The sequence below is a fragment of the Tachypleus tridentatus genome, chromosome 13, assembly GCF_004210375.1.
Source record: "Tachypleus tridentatus isolate NWPU-2018 chromosome 13, ASM421037v1, whole genome shotgun sequence".
Taxonomy (NCBI): Eukaryota; Metazoa; Arthropoda; class Merostomata; order Xiphosura; family Limulidae; genus Tachypleus; species Tachypleus tridentatus.
The window spans coordinates 78,736,233-78,753,893 of NC_134837.1; the positions used below are offsets into that span (position 1 = coordinate 78,736,233).

The 17,661-nt window shown below is 29.5% G+C and overlaps 1 protein-coding gene across 5 annotated transcripts in view; it reads right to left on the reverse strand.

Moving 5' to 3' along the window:
* Positions 1-1,399: 1,399 nt before the first annotated feature.
* The window catches only part of LOC143236789 (uncharacterized), an 89,753-nt gene continuing 73,491 nt past the window's right edge, over positions 1,400-17,661 (reverse strand). For 4 of the 5 annotated variants that reach the window (XM_076475348.1, XM_076475346.1, XM_076475344.1 and 1 more), the window contains exons 16-21: positions 15,558-15,624; positions 14,360-14,457; positions 13,230-13,352; positions 8,248-8,351; positions 5,539-5,676; positions 1,400-3,118 (exon numbers count right to left, since the gene is read on the reverse strand). In XM_076475348.1, the coding sequence (XP_076331463.1) occupies positions 2,969-3,118; positions 5,539-5,676; positions 8,248-8,351; positions 13,230-13,352; positions 14,360-14,457; positions 15,558-15,624 (680 nt within the window). In that variant the 3' untranslated portion in view covers positions 1,400-2,968. Of the gene's footprint in view, positions 3,119-5,538; positions 5,677-8,247; positions 8,352-10,847; positions 10,936-13,229; positions 13,353-14,359; positions 14,458-15,557; positions 15,625-17,661 lie in introns of those variants that run through there. The other variant, XM_076475349.1, reaches the window with a different exon arrangement.

Genomic DNA, 17,661 nt, shown 5'->3' on the forward strand with positions numbered 1-17,661 from the left:
GACTAATTTGCTGTAAGCATGGTATATTAAAGTAAACAACTCACCATGAACAATTCAGAGTCAAAGCAGACTTTAATACCAGAACTTTTTGAGCCTGATTAGCTCGCAAAAAATATTAAGATTTTATACATCAGATCCAACTAAATCAAAATGGATGGCAACTGCAGTACCAATTACTAGTCAAATTTTGATTTTTTTGACACAATGCATAATGTTTAACTTAAAGTTCCAAATTTTAATGTATCACTTTTTTTTTTATGTTAGTTTTACGAGGTTGGAAATTAGAATCTGACATCACACTGTTCAAATCATGATGTTATCATGTGATGAGAGCTACTGTCACTTGTGGTAGGCAATGCTCTGTGAAAATGTAATTTATGAAAGTTCAATTTACAAATCCTATACTGATAATACTTATTACTTTTACCATAGGATTACTTCAATATGGTGGTTTGCACAATTGTTAGGCATTATTAAGAAAAAAAATAAGTAAAAAAGACAATGAAATTATGATACAGTGACTTTAGCATAATGCACAAAACTCCACGTGGTGTGTGTTGGGAAATGCAATGAAAAACAGTTTAGCTTATGGAAAGCAATAACCACATAGTAAGAATATCCTACAACATGGTACCTGGTCATCATTAATTTTATGTTCAATAAAATAATAGAAAATTACTTGGTTATCACTTCTGGAGCAATAATTACTTACAAATTAAAGTGATTTTGTTCTTTCAAGGCATATTAAAGTTAAATAAAAATAAGAAAAATGTATCATATTCTGATAACATAATAGTTATTTCAGGCCAGTTCCCGAAACAGTTCAAATTCACAAGTAAAAACTAGTGAAGTAAGAAGGAAGGAGTTACAGTATGAATATTTAGCTGTTTTTCTTAATTTTCAAAACATACTATCAGCTCAGGAACCGAAATATAGGAATTCATTGAAGTAAAAGCACGTTAGCTAAACAACCAAGGCAGATACCCCAGTGCAGGTGTAGTCAGCAGAATTTATTGTCAACATGGCTTCTTTTCACTGAATTGTAAGATTTACTATCACTTTTGTAATTCCTCCACAGATATAGGTGCAAGGCATGTTCAATGGAATATTGTAGCTATAACCTTGGACTAGTATATAACAGAGTGCTCTAATACTTTTCAAAACTCACTGATAAAAGTTGTCCAACTCATTCAAAAACATATCTTCTCTTGACTATCAAACTTAATAGAAATGAGTGTTAAAAAAACACTAAAAACTTGCACTTGTCACTCATCGTATAATTATTTAATGCTATTTAGGTGCCAAAGCTTTATGACAATCTTTGGGACACATTACATACAGAGAGAAAAAAAATATGTATATAGAAGTGATAAAAAAAAAATGGAAAATCTGCTGTAGCTATTGCATGAAGAGGTGCATATTTAATAGTTCATATATAACAATATGCATACAAAGATGTTTTAAAAACATGGATATTGTCTGTAACAGATATATGAATTCTTTTTACACAACAATCACCAGATATCAGACCATTTATTAAGATAAAACTTCACCTGGATGACACATGATCAAGGTCGATTATGTTGCAAAAAAAAAGTGGCACAAGAGGAAATCACCACACAGAAAAAAAAATCTACATTAAAGAATGTCCACATGGACTTCAATATACAGAAAAAAAACCAACTATGCAGAAATGATGGCCATCATAATATTTCATACAAAGTGAGATGAACATGATTCACGTTTCAAAGACTATGTAACAGTAATGCCTGCACAGTGGGACAAAAGATGACCACATATCTGTAGGATATTTACAGTGACCAGATGTCTTATAACAAATTCAGGAGCTTCAAGAACTGGTGCTTTTAGGACCACAGCAGACACTGATGGAGAATTTTTTTGCATATAAAGTAATATAATATAGTAGAAAATAATCACCCTTAAAACAGGATAACTGTAATGAACAGTTCTTGGGAAAGAGGGACAATAAAAAAGTAGTTAATACATGTCTTAACAGAATTCATCTAAATGTCCACTTTATGTGTGTATGTATATATATATATATATATATATATTTACAGAATGTTTGTCTCAAAATATTTCCAATTTCATAAGACAATTACTTCAATCATTTCATTTTCCATAACAATTACAAATATTTAAAATTTTGTACTTCTCAATTTATCTTAAGATAAGAAACTGTCAGAAAAAGGGAGGGAATACATTTTTAAAACTCTTATATTATTAATGCTTGAATATTATCAAGCAGTAGCAGATATCTGATTCTGACCAAGATTTTGGAAGGTATAGATACAGAACATTATTCAAATTGTTATACAAGCCATATCATGACTGATGTAAGTATCCAAAAGTTTGGTTTAAGGAGCAAAAAGTACGTGGTCTCATTTTTGGTTATCTTAAAATTCTTTAAAATGACAGCAGAATTTTACCTTTATTAACTAAGACTAAAAGAATATTGAAATACTAAAAATAACAGCAAGTCTAAATTTATAACACTAGATCAGCACAGATTAACCCATGCAGATAGTTTAGAAATTTTATATTCAATTTGTCAAAATACAACTTAAAGAATAATAAAAATGTACAAATAATATTACAATTAAAAAATGCCAAACAAATTAAAGAGACGCAAGGTATATTTAAGGTAAAACTAAGTTTACACTAGCATAAACACTATATGATATCCAAAGGTTTATTTATCATATCTCTTGATGCTTGTTAAAAATGGCATACTGTAGTTGCTCCACATGTCCAAAGAGTTGGTCCATATTAAAAATTACATTATGTAATTTAAAAATTTTATGTACAGAGTCCACACAATTGTGCTTCCTTGATTATGAACATTTGTCTTTACAAATAATGTTAACAGGTACTATACTGATAAAATTTTCTTCAATACTTTACTGACTTAATCACTTAGATTCTATAACAAACATTGCTACACACTCTAGCTTTTCTCTTTTTTCTTTAGTGGTCTTTTGCTGGCATATTTGTTGATTATCTCTACAATGCTTGGTTTATGCTCCAAAATTTTTAACATTTGTTGCTTTGCTTCTGTCATCTGATCTTGCAACAGCTTGCTTCTCTGTAGATTTCCCTAAAAGATAAGTTTTTAAAGATATATTACATATACATATAATTTAAGTTAAAGCAAGACGTGTTTATTTGTCGATTCTCACGAACGAGTTCAAGTCTTCTATTTTTCAAAAGCTTTAAATCTCCACACACAAAATAAAGCCTACTACTTTTTTTCCCAAATGCCAGAAAGGTACAACTAAAATAAGGTTCTTTCAGACATCTGAAAGAATCAAACAATCATAGAAAAGAAAGTTCAGAGGCATGGTGGGTTAAATACAGTTTACTTTCAAAATTAGCAAGTTAGTTCATATGGATTGTTTGAACACAATAAACTTAATAATATTAAATAAATAAGGACTTGTATCATTGGTATATATTGATATCACCTGTTCCAAATATAATAAAATAACAAAATATAAATTATAAAATATTTTACAGTAAAAATCATTGAAATAGTATAAAAACTATACTTTTTACTTAAATTTTGAAAGTTGCTACACAGACATGTCCTGTGATCCTGACACACTTAACTGTAGAATGCCATCACAGAATTACTATGATCTCATACCACTTGGTGTTAATGACTGAAAATTAATACTTGGATTCTAGGGTTAATTGACTATTCTATGTTTTTAACAATGTGCTCAAATGTGTGCATACCACAGCCTTTTTACAGAGTGCCATTGAAAATGGCATTATGTATTTAATTTCAGAGTTTTTACCTAATTGTTATACCCTACACTGAGTTAGCAATAGTTCATGGTAGAAGAGACTAAATACAGTATGTGGATATACTAAATAAACTGAAGATATGCATTTCAGTAGAAGCTCTAGAGGTTAGGCAAATCCAGTATGCAATCTGCACAACTGACAAGAGCATTTTTCTTATTTACCTGAACATCAACTTTAAACTCTGACATTACAGAGTAAGTCAGACTGAAGTCATCAATTCACAAACATATCTGGAGAATAAATACCTGTACATATTCCTAAAAACTTGCCACTTTTTTTCTAGATGTATATAGTAAATTTAGTATTACAGTGAACATTCCTCAACCAATACATTCAATTAATATTTAATGCACTTTTTCAAAGATGCAGGATCTAACCTTATTGATAATAGAAATCCCCGAGTATATGTATATAGATGGTATGGCACATGTGTGTTACATAAGTATTTCATTTCTCTATTCATACATTTTTGTACAACTTTTCAATGTTTTCTGCATTGTAATTTGAAAAATTCAAATTCAGTCACAATAATGTGCTAAATTTGGCTTACTTTATCTTACGCTATGCTTTATGACTGCCACATAGGGCAGACAGATATTTCAAAGTTATTGAAATCCAATTTTCTGATTGGCCAAGTAAAGGGAGAAAATGAATTATGACACCAGGTTTGGTATTCTCAAATATTGATTTGAGAGGGTCATGGCTCTCCAGTGAAATTCTATTTCTATTTAATTTTTACTTTTATCATCTGCTAATCATTTAAGGCTGAACTTTGGTTATAGAAGTCTATTTTTTAACTTTTATTTTTAATGACAACCACTTATTTAAACAACGTTTACCTTCCTTTAACTACCTCACATCTTATTTCAATATCCTGCAATAACTCTTCCAGTATGTTATCTGATTTTCATCTTAACTTTTTCAACAATAAATCTAGTGTTTCATTTTAACTTCATACAATGTCATGTTCATATCTTTCAATCTGAAACAAATCAGTATACCTGTCTTTCCACATATCAGATCCCCAAACCAGGAAATTGTGTGCTATGTGTCCTTGAATTGCTACACTTGTAATACAGATTATCCATCTTTTTTTCACGTGAGCATGTACTAAATAAATTTGACAAATGTATTGTAGAACTTTTAAAGATATTTTATAATTTTTACAGCCATTTGTGTATAACAGGATCTTTTCATTCTATTTGTTTAGTTTTATCTTATTCTCTGTTAACACTAAATTATATTTTAATTATTTACTGATCTTTCAAAGCAAATGTTAATTTTGCATCTTGCAAATGTAATTGGTTTTGACTAAAGAACAATCAAGTCTTTAATAAATAATAAAATAATCACATTTTTCTAAACAACTTACATACTATATCTCCTCTAAGTCCATGAGTTTGTAGTTTACATGGTTTCTAATGACATTCAAGTTGCATAAAAAATTGTAAACAAAAATGCAATCAAGGTTCAGATAATCTCATTAATCAGTGCAGGGTCCCATTAATAATTTGCATATAAAATTAGTGATTACATCCAATATTTCATTGTCAGTGCTTATACTGAGCACAAACATATAACTAATTATATAAACATATATAATTTGTTATTCACAGACAGAAAGATGGGCATATAACTTTAATCATACTTTATGATTGTATACAAGTAAAATATCTAATTAAGAGTCTATCAGCTAAAGAAACTTACTTTGATCAGATCATTGATTTTATTCATTACTCTGTCTTCGTCTGAACTTAACGGCTTACACTTAAGAGCTGGGGGGTCATTTTCTAAAAGATCCAAAACTTTTGATATCCTTGAGTAGACAGATACTTCCAGCTCCACCTATAGGTATTATAAATGTATATCTGAATTAAAAGCAAGATATAATCAAATGAGTAGTTTTAAAGTACTTTCTTTGTAACCCTTCTTCCTAAGAATACTCAATATACTATCCAAACGTATTCTCATATATAGTAACTGTACTGATATTTCTTTCTGACATTATGCCCAAACAAACTTTTTTTTTAGTACTTACTTTTTTATACTAAGAAACTTGAAGCTATTTAAAATATACATTCTTGTGAAAAAGGAAACATACATCTTTCTTGTCTTCAATTTCAGATTACAATACTTATAAAGCAACTATGTAAAACAATCATTCTACAATACTTCCATTAAATCTTCCTACGAATATCCTCAAAACAGAAATTAGCAGCTCATCATGTCAGGTAGAAAACTTAAAACAAGGTTAAGTGAGTTCTACTATGCAAGGCATTTCACTGAATAGATGTAACTGTCCTCTTCTCTTCAATATTTGTCTCACGTTACAAATCACCTCTTGTCCTTAAAGATCTTTTAAGAAACACAAGAGCTATCTCTCAGTATTTGTCCTTAATCTTGAACCAACATAGGCACCACATTTTGGGCTCCTCTTTTTACTTGTTATAAGTTTGCTTTACTGCTACACTGAAATCCTTTATCCCTTTTTCTAAAGTTCAGTTATTAACAGATTTTTATGAAAACAAAAACATGTATGCAAGTGGTCCTAGTTTTGGTTGAAAAAATGTTTTTATAGGTAATTTTCACACAAGAATATACCCACTTTCAAGAAAGAGGCTTTAGTTGCTTTTAAATGTTTACTTGTATTTGGGTTATATGATAGGATCATTTAAAAATACTGCTGAAATGGGAGATTCAAAAATACATCATTATATATTTGGCTCAAAGAAACTTAAAAATGTAACTTTTTTGACATGTTTTAAGGACAATTTAAAATATAGAACAGCTTTAAAATAAAACTTTTATAAGTTCTATCTTTTAATTATCTGTGTCAATAGATGAGAGACATGAAATGTGTTTGGGATATCAAAGAATGTTCAGAAAGATGTTTCATCTCTCTGTCATCTCATAAAACAGTGAATTTTCTGCAGTTCAAATACTCTCTTTTGGCATGATTGTTTATGGCAAAGCTACTAAGGTTACCTACTACTATCACTAATTTTGAACTGCCAACATTTGGGCTACTCTTTACCAATGAAGAGCATGATTGACTCTCACACCATAATGTCCCACACCTGAAAGGGTGAGCAAGTTTGGTATTAGATTCTTCTTTGGGTCATAAAAAAAACAACTCAAGTTACATATTGCAGAAAAAATAAATAAAATGTAGGGTAGACATTTTAATGATTATGTGGTAAAATGATTGTAGATGTTTGTTCATGTACTTCTGTATTAAAATACTAATAGTTTTTTACAGTTGTTACCCTAAAATCTTGGTATTAAATAACTCTTTATAAAGAATAGTTAATTCTGAATGAGATTTAGCTTTCTTTACTAATTTAATTCACACTTGAATAAATTTCCACACATACATAACTTAGTAGTTATAAATTAATACTATCCTGTAAGTACTTGTAAAATACATTTAAAGAAACCATTCAAGTTTACAATATGACACTAATACAAACAAATGAATGTGAATTAAACATTATAACCATGAAATATCTTTGAATTCTAAGAAATTAATTTGCTTACTGAACTATTCTTAATTTAGATTTTAATAGTACTACAACAAAAGGTAGGCACAGAAAATGCTAAAACTACCTTTGCAAATATCAACAAAGAAGACTGAATGTTAACGTATACAATGATGGTTTTATTTATATCTTAATAATCAATCGTACTATTTCTCATACACAGAAATAACGTGTTTGTTTGTTTTGTTTTATGAATTTTGCGCAAAGCTACATGAGGGCTATCTGCACTAGCCATCCCTAATTTAGCAGTGTAAAACTAGTGGGAAGGCAGCTAGTCATCACCACCCACTACCAATTCTTGGGCTACTCTTTTACCAATGAATAGTGGGATTGACCATCACATTATATTGCCCCCACGGCTGAAAGACCGAGCATGGTTGGTGCGATGGGGATTAGAACCCGAGACCTTCAGATTACAAGTTGAAAGCCTTAAGCGACCTGGCCATGCCGGGCCAATATAATGTGTCAGCTCTATATATTTATAAATATTTGAGACTAATAAGCTTATTCACGTATAGTCTTTTCTTGAGGTTTGAATCATTATGTATATGTATGACTGTTATTCCTTAAGTTTTAAAGTGAGTCAAGTAATACAACAAATGTCATTTTAAAATACCATTTAAGCAGGTCATAGCAAAATCAACTAAAAAATGATGTACTATAAAGAGAAAACTTAAAACCTTTAATATAATGTAAATATAAAATATAAAACATTTAATATACACAACACTAATTTTCCCATGCCCCATTTCCTTGGCTTTAAGATGAGCTCACACAAGACAATTTTATCCAAATAGAAAGTAATTGTTTTGGTAACAATAATTTCTCTACTTCATATAAAAAAACAAACAAACTGCCATTATAACTAGTCACTGACCACTTCTTCAAGCTGTGCTGATAAGTGATAAAATTTCCATCCATTGGACTTCTGTAGTACTCCTTTCTGATTAGCCAGATCATTGACTGTTGTTTTCTTTTCATCTGAAATCAAATTAACAATCAGAAAAGACAATGTTAATAACTACAAAGTTAATTTTGTTAGCTGTTTCTCTCTCACACACACAACACTTGTCACCATAAGAGAGGTTTGGAATACCATTTTCAAGTTTGACATAACTACCATTAATACATTTTTAACTAGCAAAAAAATGTTTTTAGAGGTTTGTTTATCCAATCTTGACAAAATGAATTATATGTATTACCATACAATTTAACCAATAAAAATTAGTTACTATAAAATTATAAATTTCATATTAAAACTAATTATCCAACATTTCATTTTTTCTATGTAATGATTGTTTGTTTGTTTTTAGAATTTCGCACAAAGCTACACAAGGGCTAGCTGCACCAGCCATTCCTAATCTAGCAGTGTAAGACTAGAGGGAAGACAGCTAGTCATCACCACCCTCTGCCATCTCTCAAACTTCTCTTTTGTTAACAAATAGTGGGATTGATCATTACTTTATAACACCCCATGGCTGAAAGGGTAAGCATGTTTGGTGTGAGGGGTATTATATGTAATGAAGCTTGAATAGTTACATCTATAAAATGAGAGCATTATATTCTGGTATTTCAGTCCTTTAAAAAAATGTTTAATGCTTTGACCAGCCACTGAAGGGATAAATATTTTAGAATAGAACATAATACACCCAAGTTCATAAGCTAATTCATTCCTTTAACAATTTATGAAATGGTTGATACAAGTAAGGATCCCTTTTTGTATTAAATAATTACAGTTAATTAGAAGATAGTACAGGAAGTTACAAGGCTCACTGTTATTTATCATCTGATGAATTTGCAAAATCAGAGATAATAAAAACTTAGATTTTTTTAATGCAAAACTCTTTTTAAATAACTGTGGTTAAAAGGCTAAAAGCAAAAATCTCCCAAAACATAACAAAAGAAGTTTTGTTTCATATACATTTAATTTACTTGTTATTAAAATAACAACAAAAAAACTCTGGTAATAAAGGAGGTGTTTTTGTAAAGAAGTCTTAGAAACATGCTGTACAATGTACCAGCAGCATACTGTGTTTTCATGTTTTAAAATCTGTCATTTAAATGATCATTCTGTGGTAAATTTTGTCAAATTTTAAACTAATGGTATACATGTAATGTTATACAAGTTTTAGTTCTGAAGTTTAAGATTTGACTGATTTATTCATAATTTATCCTAATAGTTGATTTTTCATAATAGTACATAATTACTAATAAGGAACACTAAAATGTTCCAAAAACATGCATTATAAGCAACTTTTTTTACTTTAAGTTTTATATTTACAGTTGAATAACCAAAAAATCATAATACACTGATACCAAATAATTCCATTATAACCTATTTAGTAACTAAGATGTATTTAGATTTTAAAAAATATGAAACCTTAAACAGATTAAAAATACAACCTATTTCATTGAAATCATAGATCAAAAGAACATGGTAGACATTTCAAAGATTAAAATGGCTGAGAAACAAATCTGGGGATATTCTAAAGCTGTTAATAATGTATAATATGAAAACCTGAATCATAATCTACAATTTGATTCCAAACTTACCAACATAAATTTACAAAATAGTAGTTCAATAAAATTTTGAATGCAAATCAATGAATGTTATGACATGGCTTTTGACCCACAACCTGCTGCAAAAGGGTTAAATATTCCTTTATTAAGAAGTCAAAACTTGTTTAATATTAATAGTTAAATTATAAATTACATTGTGATGTCAAGTTTACCAGCATACATTGATAATAAATTTGTTCAAATAATTTTTTAATTTAAGCCTGTAAAGGTCATGACATACATTATGACTCCTACCTGTTTTTGTGAGGTTAAACTTTAGTGATAAAGTATTAGTTTTACCTTTTGTGAAAACTATTGAAAAAAATTTACATTCATGTCAAAGAAACTTAAATGACTAACATATATGAGGTACAATAAAACTGATTAATTGAACAGACTAAATTATTAGAATTATGGAAACCATGATATTTGTTTAAAAAAATAGAATTTCAGACTTTGGTCATCAAAGAAAACTTGATACCTTCTAGATTTTATAAGGATAAAGTATGTCACATGTTCTGTCTGACAGCTGTGCATCTTGACAATAGCCCTTCAACACAGCTTCCATTGTAAAAGGTTTTAGCATGACTTTTGCATTAAAAGAATGCCACTAATCTTTGTTGCTTTCCAAAATTCACTTACTGTACAAAGATGATGGTTCCCCAAAGCCCACCTTCAACTGTTCAGTTGCACAGAAATTCACAGGCAATATATCAGGAGCCTTGGTCAGTATGGTTTTATATGAAATTGCATGAACAATTGCATTTTTCTCTAGCTGCTTCAGGTACACAACAAATAAATGGATGTGTTGTGTACACATGGCTTGCATAATATTTCTATATAAGTGATTCTTTTTTTATCATGCCACACACTACTGCCTGTGACATATGGATGGCTTTTTGGTCCTTAGATTCTCACCTGTTATATGGTGCCACACTTTACATACCACTGCTGAGACATGACTAGTGCTCCAAGTTGTTCCATGTTCTTTTGTATTCCAATGCCACTAAGTAAAAGGGAGATCTTAATCTTGGAAATAATAAATCCTCAATTTGAACACATCTTTATCACCTGAATGTAAAGATATTTCACATCTCATAGGGTTATTAAATACCCTTCCCAAAAATAAATTTTTGGCAGTATCATAGAAACATAAAAATATATTCCTCATCAACTTTGGTTGTCAAGTGACTTGTTGAAATGAATATTCAAAATCATTTTATTATGTATGTATCACAGTCTGAACAGAAGCCAAAATTATCCACATCATAAAAAATAGGTTTTAACAATCAATAAGCTGAGTAAATTTACAAAACAAACAAGTAACAAATCAGAACAGGTTGTGTTTACACATAACATAGCAGTATCAGTAAAAACTGCTTTCCTTTTTGTACAAAAAATAATTTAATATCAGAAGGCATACTGGTACGTGTGTGTGTATTTATACACACAAACAAAAAATGTATTGAAATCTATTCCTTTACAGTTTATTCAGCACATTCTATATGAAAATAAAATCTTGGTATAAGTAATATTGTAAATTTAAAGAAAGACAAGAGGTGTCAAGTAAGGATGTTCAGTGCAGATTTATCATTTTACAATGTTCTTAAACATATATTAGTGATGAATTAATTTTCTAATATTCTCTGGTATTAAATACTGAAGGATAAGCACACACACACACCTACAACTGATTACAAAATTTGAAACTAAAAAATTCTAATGTAATTGATTTTTTTTTCTTCAGGAACATGAAAACAGTTTTTTGGGAAAGCTTCAAATGTTATAATAGTACTTCATGTCAGGAAGAAAATGATCACCAAATCATGACTATATTAGTGCCAACCATGTCTGTTACAAAATCAGAGGTTCTGATCCTCAGAGACACCAAGAATTTGTTAACTTTGTTTGGTTTTCAAATACACCAAAAGAGTGTTGCCACAGGAGATTATTTTGAACTACAGTCAAACATTGTTATATCATATTTATCATCTGTTATTTAAATATTCCACTGTAACCATAAAGCTTTGTAGCATTATTGGTAGTTGAATAACTGAAAAATGCTGTAATATCAGGATGTATCTGGGATCAAGACAAACCCTGGGCACCTCATTTTACCTGCGAGCACTGCAAAAAAACTCTAAAAGGTAAGACGGACAATCTTTATTGTTTGAATAGTAAGATTTTATATTATACAAATTTTAGACCTTTTAAAATTTAAATATCTTTTGGTGCACCTCAAAGTGGAATACAACAACATTAAGACCTTGCTATAAGCCTTGAAGTACGATGAGTATGGCTGGGAGGTTATCGGAGACTTCAAAATGGTGGAATTCCTGATAGTATAGAAGAAACATCACATATAAAATATTTTCCATGAACCTCTTACACATTAGTTATGGATGAAATAAATTTATTCTTCATAATAATTTTATTTTGCTCTTTTGCAGGATGGTAGAGAGGGGAAAAGAGAGCCATGAAGTTCACTTGTCCAAGAATTTGGCATGAACCCACTGACCACTCAAAGCAATTGCTACTTCTGCATGGTGGACCCTTCTAAACATCGGGCTGGCAAGAACACATCTATCATGTATCTGGACCTTCCATCATCCATCACCCCAGTGCCACACTGCCCTGAGCTCCCTGTACTCACTTCGCCAGAGAAAGCAGCCACCCTCAGAAAAGAGCAGCAAATAAGAAGAAGAGGTAGACGTTGAAGATCCTGATTACAATTTCAGAGGTGCAGCTGGTGAGAGAAACCAATACTACCTCAACCAAAGAGACCTCAATGATTTGATCAGAGACCTTGGTCTAATAAAGTCGAATGCCGAAACTATATTTGGGGGCTGATGCATGAAAGCGACTTACATTACAGTCGCAAATCTCGAAAAACTACTCACTTCTAAACATTTTTGAATAACTTTAGTATGAATACATGCAAATGCAAATTTTCCCGTTTTTACATAGAAAATAGGTTAGTTTCTAAATTTCATTATCCAGGTCACAAAAGCAAAGTTTGAAGGGAATAATGGCCATTTTCTGTACTTTTATAACATAAGCAATTAAGAAATAACATATACTATCCAGGAAGAATACTTGCAATACATAATGTAATTTAAGGTTGAAACAAGACAACTCCAAAAAAAAGTCATGCTATATACTAAAATCATTTAAAAAGTAATGTTATATAATATTTTCCTACAATGTACAAACAATTTTATATAACATTAAACAAATAACTTCAAGTTTTGAAGTGTACCTTTTTTCCAAATTACTAAAATTAGTTTAAAATATACCCACCTTTAGGTTTGACATCACTGTATCTCTGAAAGTGATTGTGACGAGACTTCCAAGTATGGCGGTAACTGCTAAGTAATGACATACTAGGCCTTTTACAAAATGTCACCCACTTAACTGGTTCTTCTAGAAAATGAATATTTTAAACAAGCATTTATTATTAAACTATGGTGTTTTTTAGTTTGTACGAAAATATAAAACTGTGCTAAAGTTGTGTTCATATATAGAAATTTTAGCACCCTCTCTAGTTAGCATCAGGATATAAAATATTAATTCATAACAAGGAATACTGTTATTACTTAGTAAAATGTAATGACTCTTTCTATATATCTATATCTGATATACGTTTCAGTTTTATCCAAAGTAGAAGATATTACATTTATTGTGCTATAGAAAGACATTTTCAATTTTAAAGGGTTTACTTGTAACCACCTTGTTCATCAATTCTTAAACCTTTTACAACATCTAGGAAGAATTAATTTCTTTCATGTAACTTAAGTAAATGTAAAAGCACATATTCTAGAATTTTTTTGCAATTTCTAGTTCTGATGATAATTTTAATTTTTAAATATTGAAGGCATATCAACTATTAATTAATTAAAATAATTGATGGTAAGTCATAAACTGTGTAACAGTTTAAGTCATCACATTTATAATGGTTTGAAAGGTCAAAGACTAAATACAAGATTACTGTTAAGAAAACACACCTTTTAGGTTTGTTTTTTCTGAATTTTGCACAAAGCTACACAAAGGATATCTGCATTAGCCATCCCTAATTTAGCAGCATAAGAGTAGAGGGAAGACAGCTAATTATTACCACCAAGTGCCAACTCTTGACTGTTACATTATAATGCCCCCACAGCTGAAAAGGGAATTATGTTTGGTAGGATAAGGATTTGAACCTGAGACCATCAGGTACCATCAGGCCCATCGTTTATGTACTTACTACTGATGATTTAAACATCTTAGAAGTGGTTGTAACCCAACAACAAATGACATTAAGTCAAGATACTGTGAAAAGATTTTAAACAATCAAAGGCATGAATAGTAATAAAATAATTTGCAAATACTGTATTCTTTAAAATGTGTTTTTATAAAGAACAGTTCACAGAACAAATATACAAAATATTTACCCCTGTCAGTATCTTCTTTTTTGTTATTTTCATTGATATTTTTGTCCAGTTCTTCTTCTCCATCACTAGAATGTGGTCCAATCAGTTCATTGGCAGCTCTGAAATTTAAAAATAACAATATGACAGCAATTTGTAATATAAAAATTACAGCTTCAAAGCATAACAGCCTTTATGAACACACCTGAAGTAATAATACAGAATGTTACAAAATGTTATTTACATTGGTTTTACTAATTTCTTCTTCAGAAACAAACCATATTACTTATTCAATCCGCAATATTTTAAGGTTGTCTCTCTTTTCACACTTCCCACTTGGCAGCTGTACAAGTTTAAATATAAAACAACAGACTAGATAAACTTGATATCTGACCAAAACTTCAAGTTAAATTAATAAGCATTTTGTTAGGCATTGTGCATTAATGTTTCATATAAAACATACATAACTGTAAATAAATCATTTACACAAATAAGGAAGTTAGAAAATTCTCAATTTTTTTACTATTCATAGTAAGAGAATATTAAGTTTTTGATTTTATGAGAAAAAAACAAAGAAAAGTTTGTGATTTAGCAAAAACTTAGAAAACTCAGAACACCTATTGTTGACGAAAATGATAAAAAACATTAAAAGACATCAATAAGTTTCAAATAAATATTACAGTAAATACTATAATAAGAATATAAAAACTTCAAATTCCACTTAATGCCAATGGCTACATTTTATGTTTAAAGTAATACTTAAGATAATGAACTGTAAAGTATAAGACCAAAGAAATCACTAAATATTTTGTTTTTATTTATGTTACCAAATAAATAGTCATGAATAGGTGGACGAGGTACTTGCATTAACTAAACTATTTGGAAAATTCTTGAACATGAATAACAAACATTAGAATGGAATAATATTATTTAATGGAAACTTAGAAGTTGTTCTACAATATTTCATGTTTTCTTTGAATCTTTAATACATTGTTTCATATAATGGATTTAAATCTCTGACAGAATTTCTTCAGTGTTTTACTATCAACCTGAAACTTTTGGTCAGAATTACATTTTGTAGTTGCAATGTGACCCATAGTCACACAGTAAGTTTTAACTTAATATGTCATATTAAATATCATACACTGTCTCATACTTGTATATCTGTTAACACAATTACTTTCCCAATAATTTTGGCTGATAGTTAAAAACAACTACTCACAACTGTTGTTTTCTGGGCTTTTTTCTTGGTGATACTTCTGGTGTCACAGATGCAGCAGCATTCCATGCTATAACAACAGTATATGCAGTTAATTTTATACGAAAAATAACTCAAAATGTTCTTACTAGAAATAAGATTTTTTTCCCTTTTGCCTTAATAATAATAATAAACAGCAATTTTTTTAAAGTTATATCAACAACTTTTTATTTTTCACAAAGTAAAATACTTTAAATAACTGAATAATTTGGCCATTATGAGCTGGCAAAATTTATGGGAAATCTGCTAACCAAGTATAATGGTGGGTAAATTGCACATCACATTTTTAAAGAGTTATATTCAAAACTTAAAACATAACATACTTTACTAGCAAAAAACAATTAGTAATATATACCAATAAATTTAGCATCAAAATATAAAGATATAATTCAAATTTTAATTTTTACTTTCTTAATTCCTAATCAAATTAAATGAATTTTTAAACCTTCAATTTTATATATCAACAAGCACTTCTTATTTCCAAATTATCCACTTCAAAATTTTTCATCCCTGCTTTCAATAAGCTATAGGCCAATGCTTGACACTCGCATGTTGCAGCCTCCTAACACATGATAGTTCGTTCTCATGAATTATTCTTCAACAATTTTAGAGCAGGTAAAGAATTATTATAAAACACACATCAGTTAATTTGAAAGCCAGTTAAATTATAAAAGTTTTAGGACATTGTGTTTTGCAGTATTTATATTTTGTGTAGTCAAATAGACTGACTACACAAACCAAATGAGGGTAGCAAAAATAATAAAAGTTATAATGGAAAAAAAAAGGTATTCACTTAGAAGATTCTAAAGGTTATGAAAATAAAATTTGTAAACTGTAATATTACAAATGTATTTTAATCTTTATGCGAGAAAAAGTATTTTCCACTCAAACTAGTCAGAATCCGAGTCAGACTCCAACTCCATAAATCCTCAAACAATTGAAAATATTACTAAAAGCTAGTCCAATTTCTTGAAGATACATTTACCTTATTAACAGTTATAGTGTGCACAGTTTTGTGGTTACCTTGGTGATTGCAAGGATGGCTAAAATGACCAAACCATTTACAGTGGGGGTTAAGGCTAAGATATCTTTTACAGCATTTGTAATTTTGAACTACTAACATAAAAGAAGGCAGCCCCCACCTCACAATCCATGATAAAGGATTAACTATATATATCTCCACTCTCATTTTATCGAAACAATCAACACTGAAAGGTAAAAAAAATTTTTCAAGGTACAATAAAATCAAATTATTAAGTAAAATCGAAGACAAAATGCACAGCATTAATGTAACTGATTGTAAGATAAAATCAGCTGAAATAGAAAAAAAGTACAATATACACATACATACACTTAAATTTTGTTTGAAAGACAATTTTTTTTCTTCACATACACACACACAGTGTTCCTCAAAACTTTCTTCTATAACTAAAGCAGATGGTATTACAACAGACTGGGAAAATATTTTGCATTTTTGTATACATTTTTTGTTGGAAATTAAGCTTTATATTTAAAATTAACTGAAAGTTGACTTTAAACTTTTGTGTCTAAAAATTGAAATGTTTCAAAATGGATAAAAAAATCATGCCAGCTTTCATAACATTTTACAGAAAAACAATTTTGTATTAAAAAACCAAGAACATTTATCAGTAATTCTATATCTATCAAATCAAGTTCTTACACAATACTAACTTCTTATTTCAATTTGATTGAATGCACTTTTAATACAAGTAAATTGGAAAACAATTCAGACATCACCTTATTAAGTAGAAACTTGAATAATCACATTCACTGTAATACCCATGATTACTTTAAGGAAGTGTTTAATACCATTGTTTTAGAAACAAAAATGTACAATATTCACACTGTTTCTCAGGTACGTCTGGATAACTTGGAGAGAAAGACTTTCATTTTAAGGTAATAAATTATAACTAAATTCTTTAAACTGCTGTTTCAAACTTGTTAATAAGTTATCTTTCATTTCTAACCCTGATTTACCACTTCACACACACACAAAATACTGTTTCATGTATTTTAAACCAATTTCTTAATATATACCATTTACTCT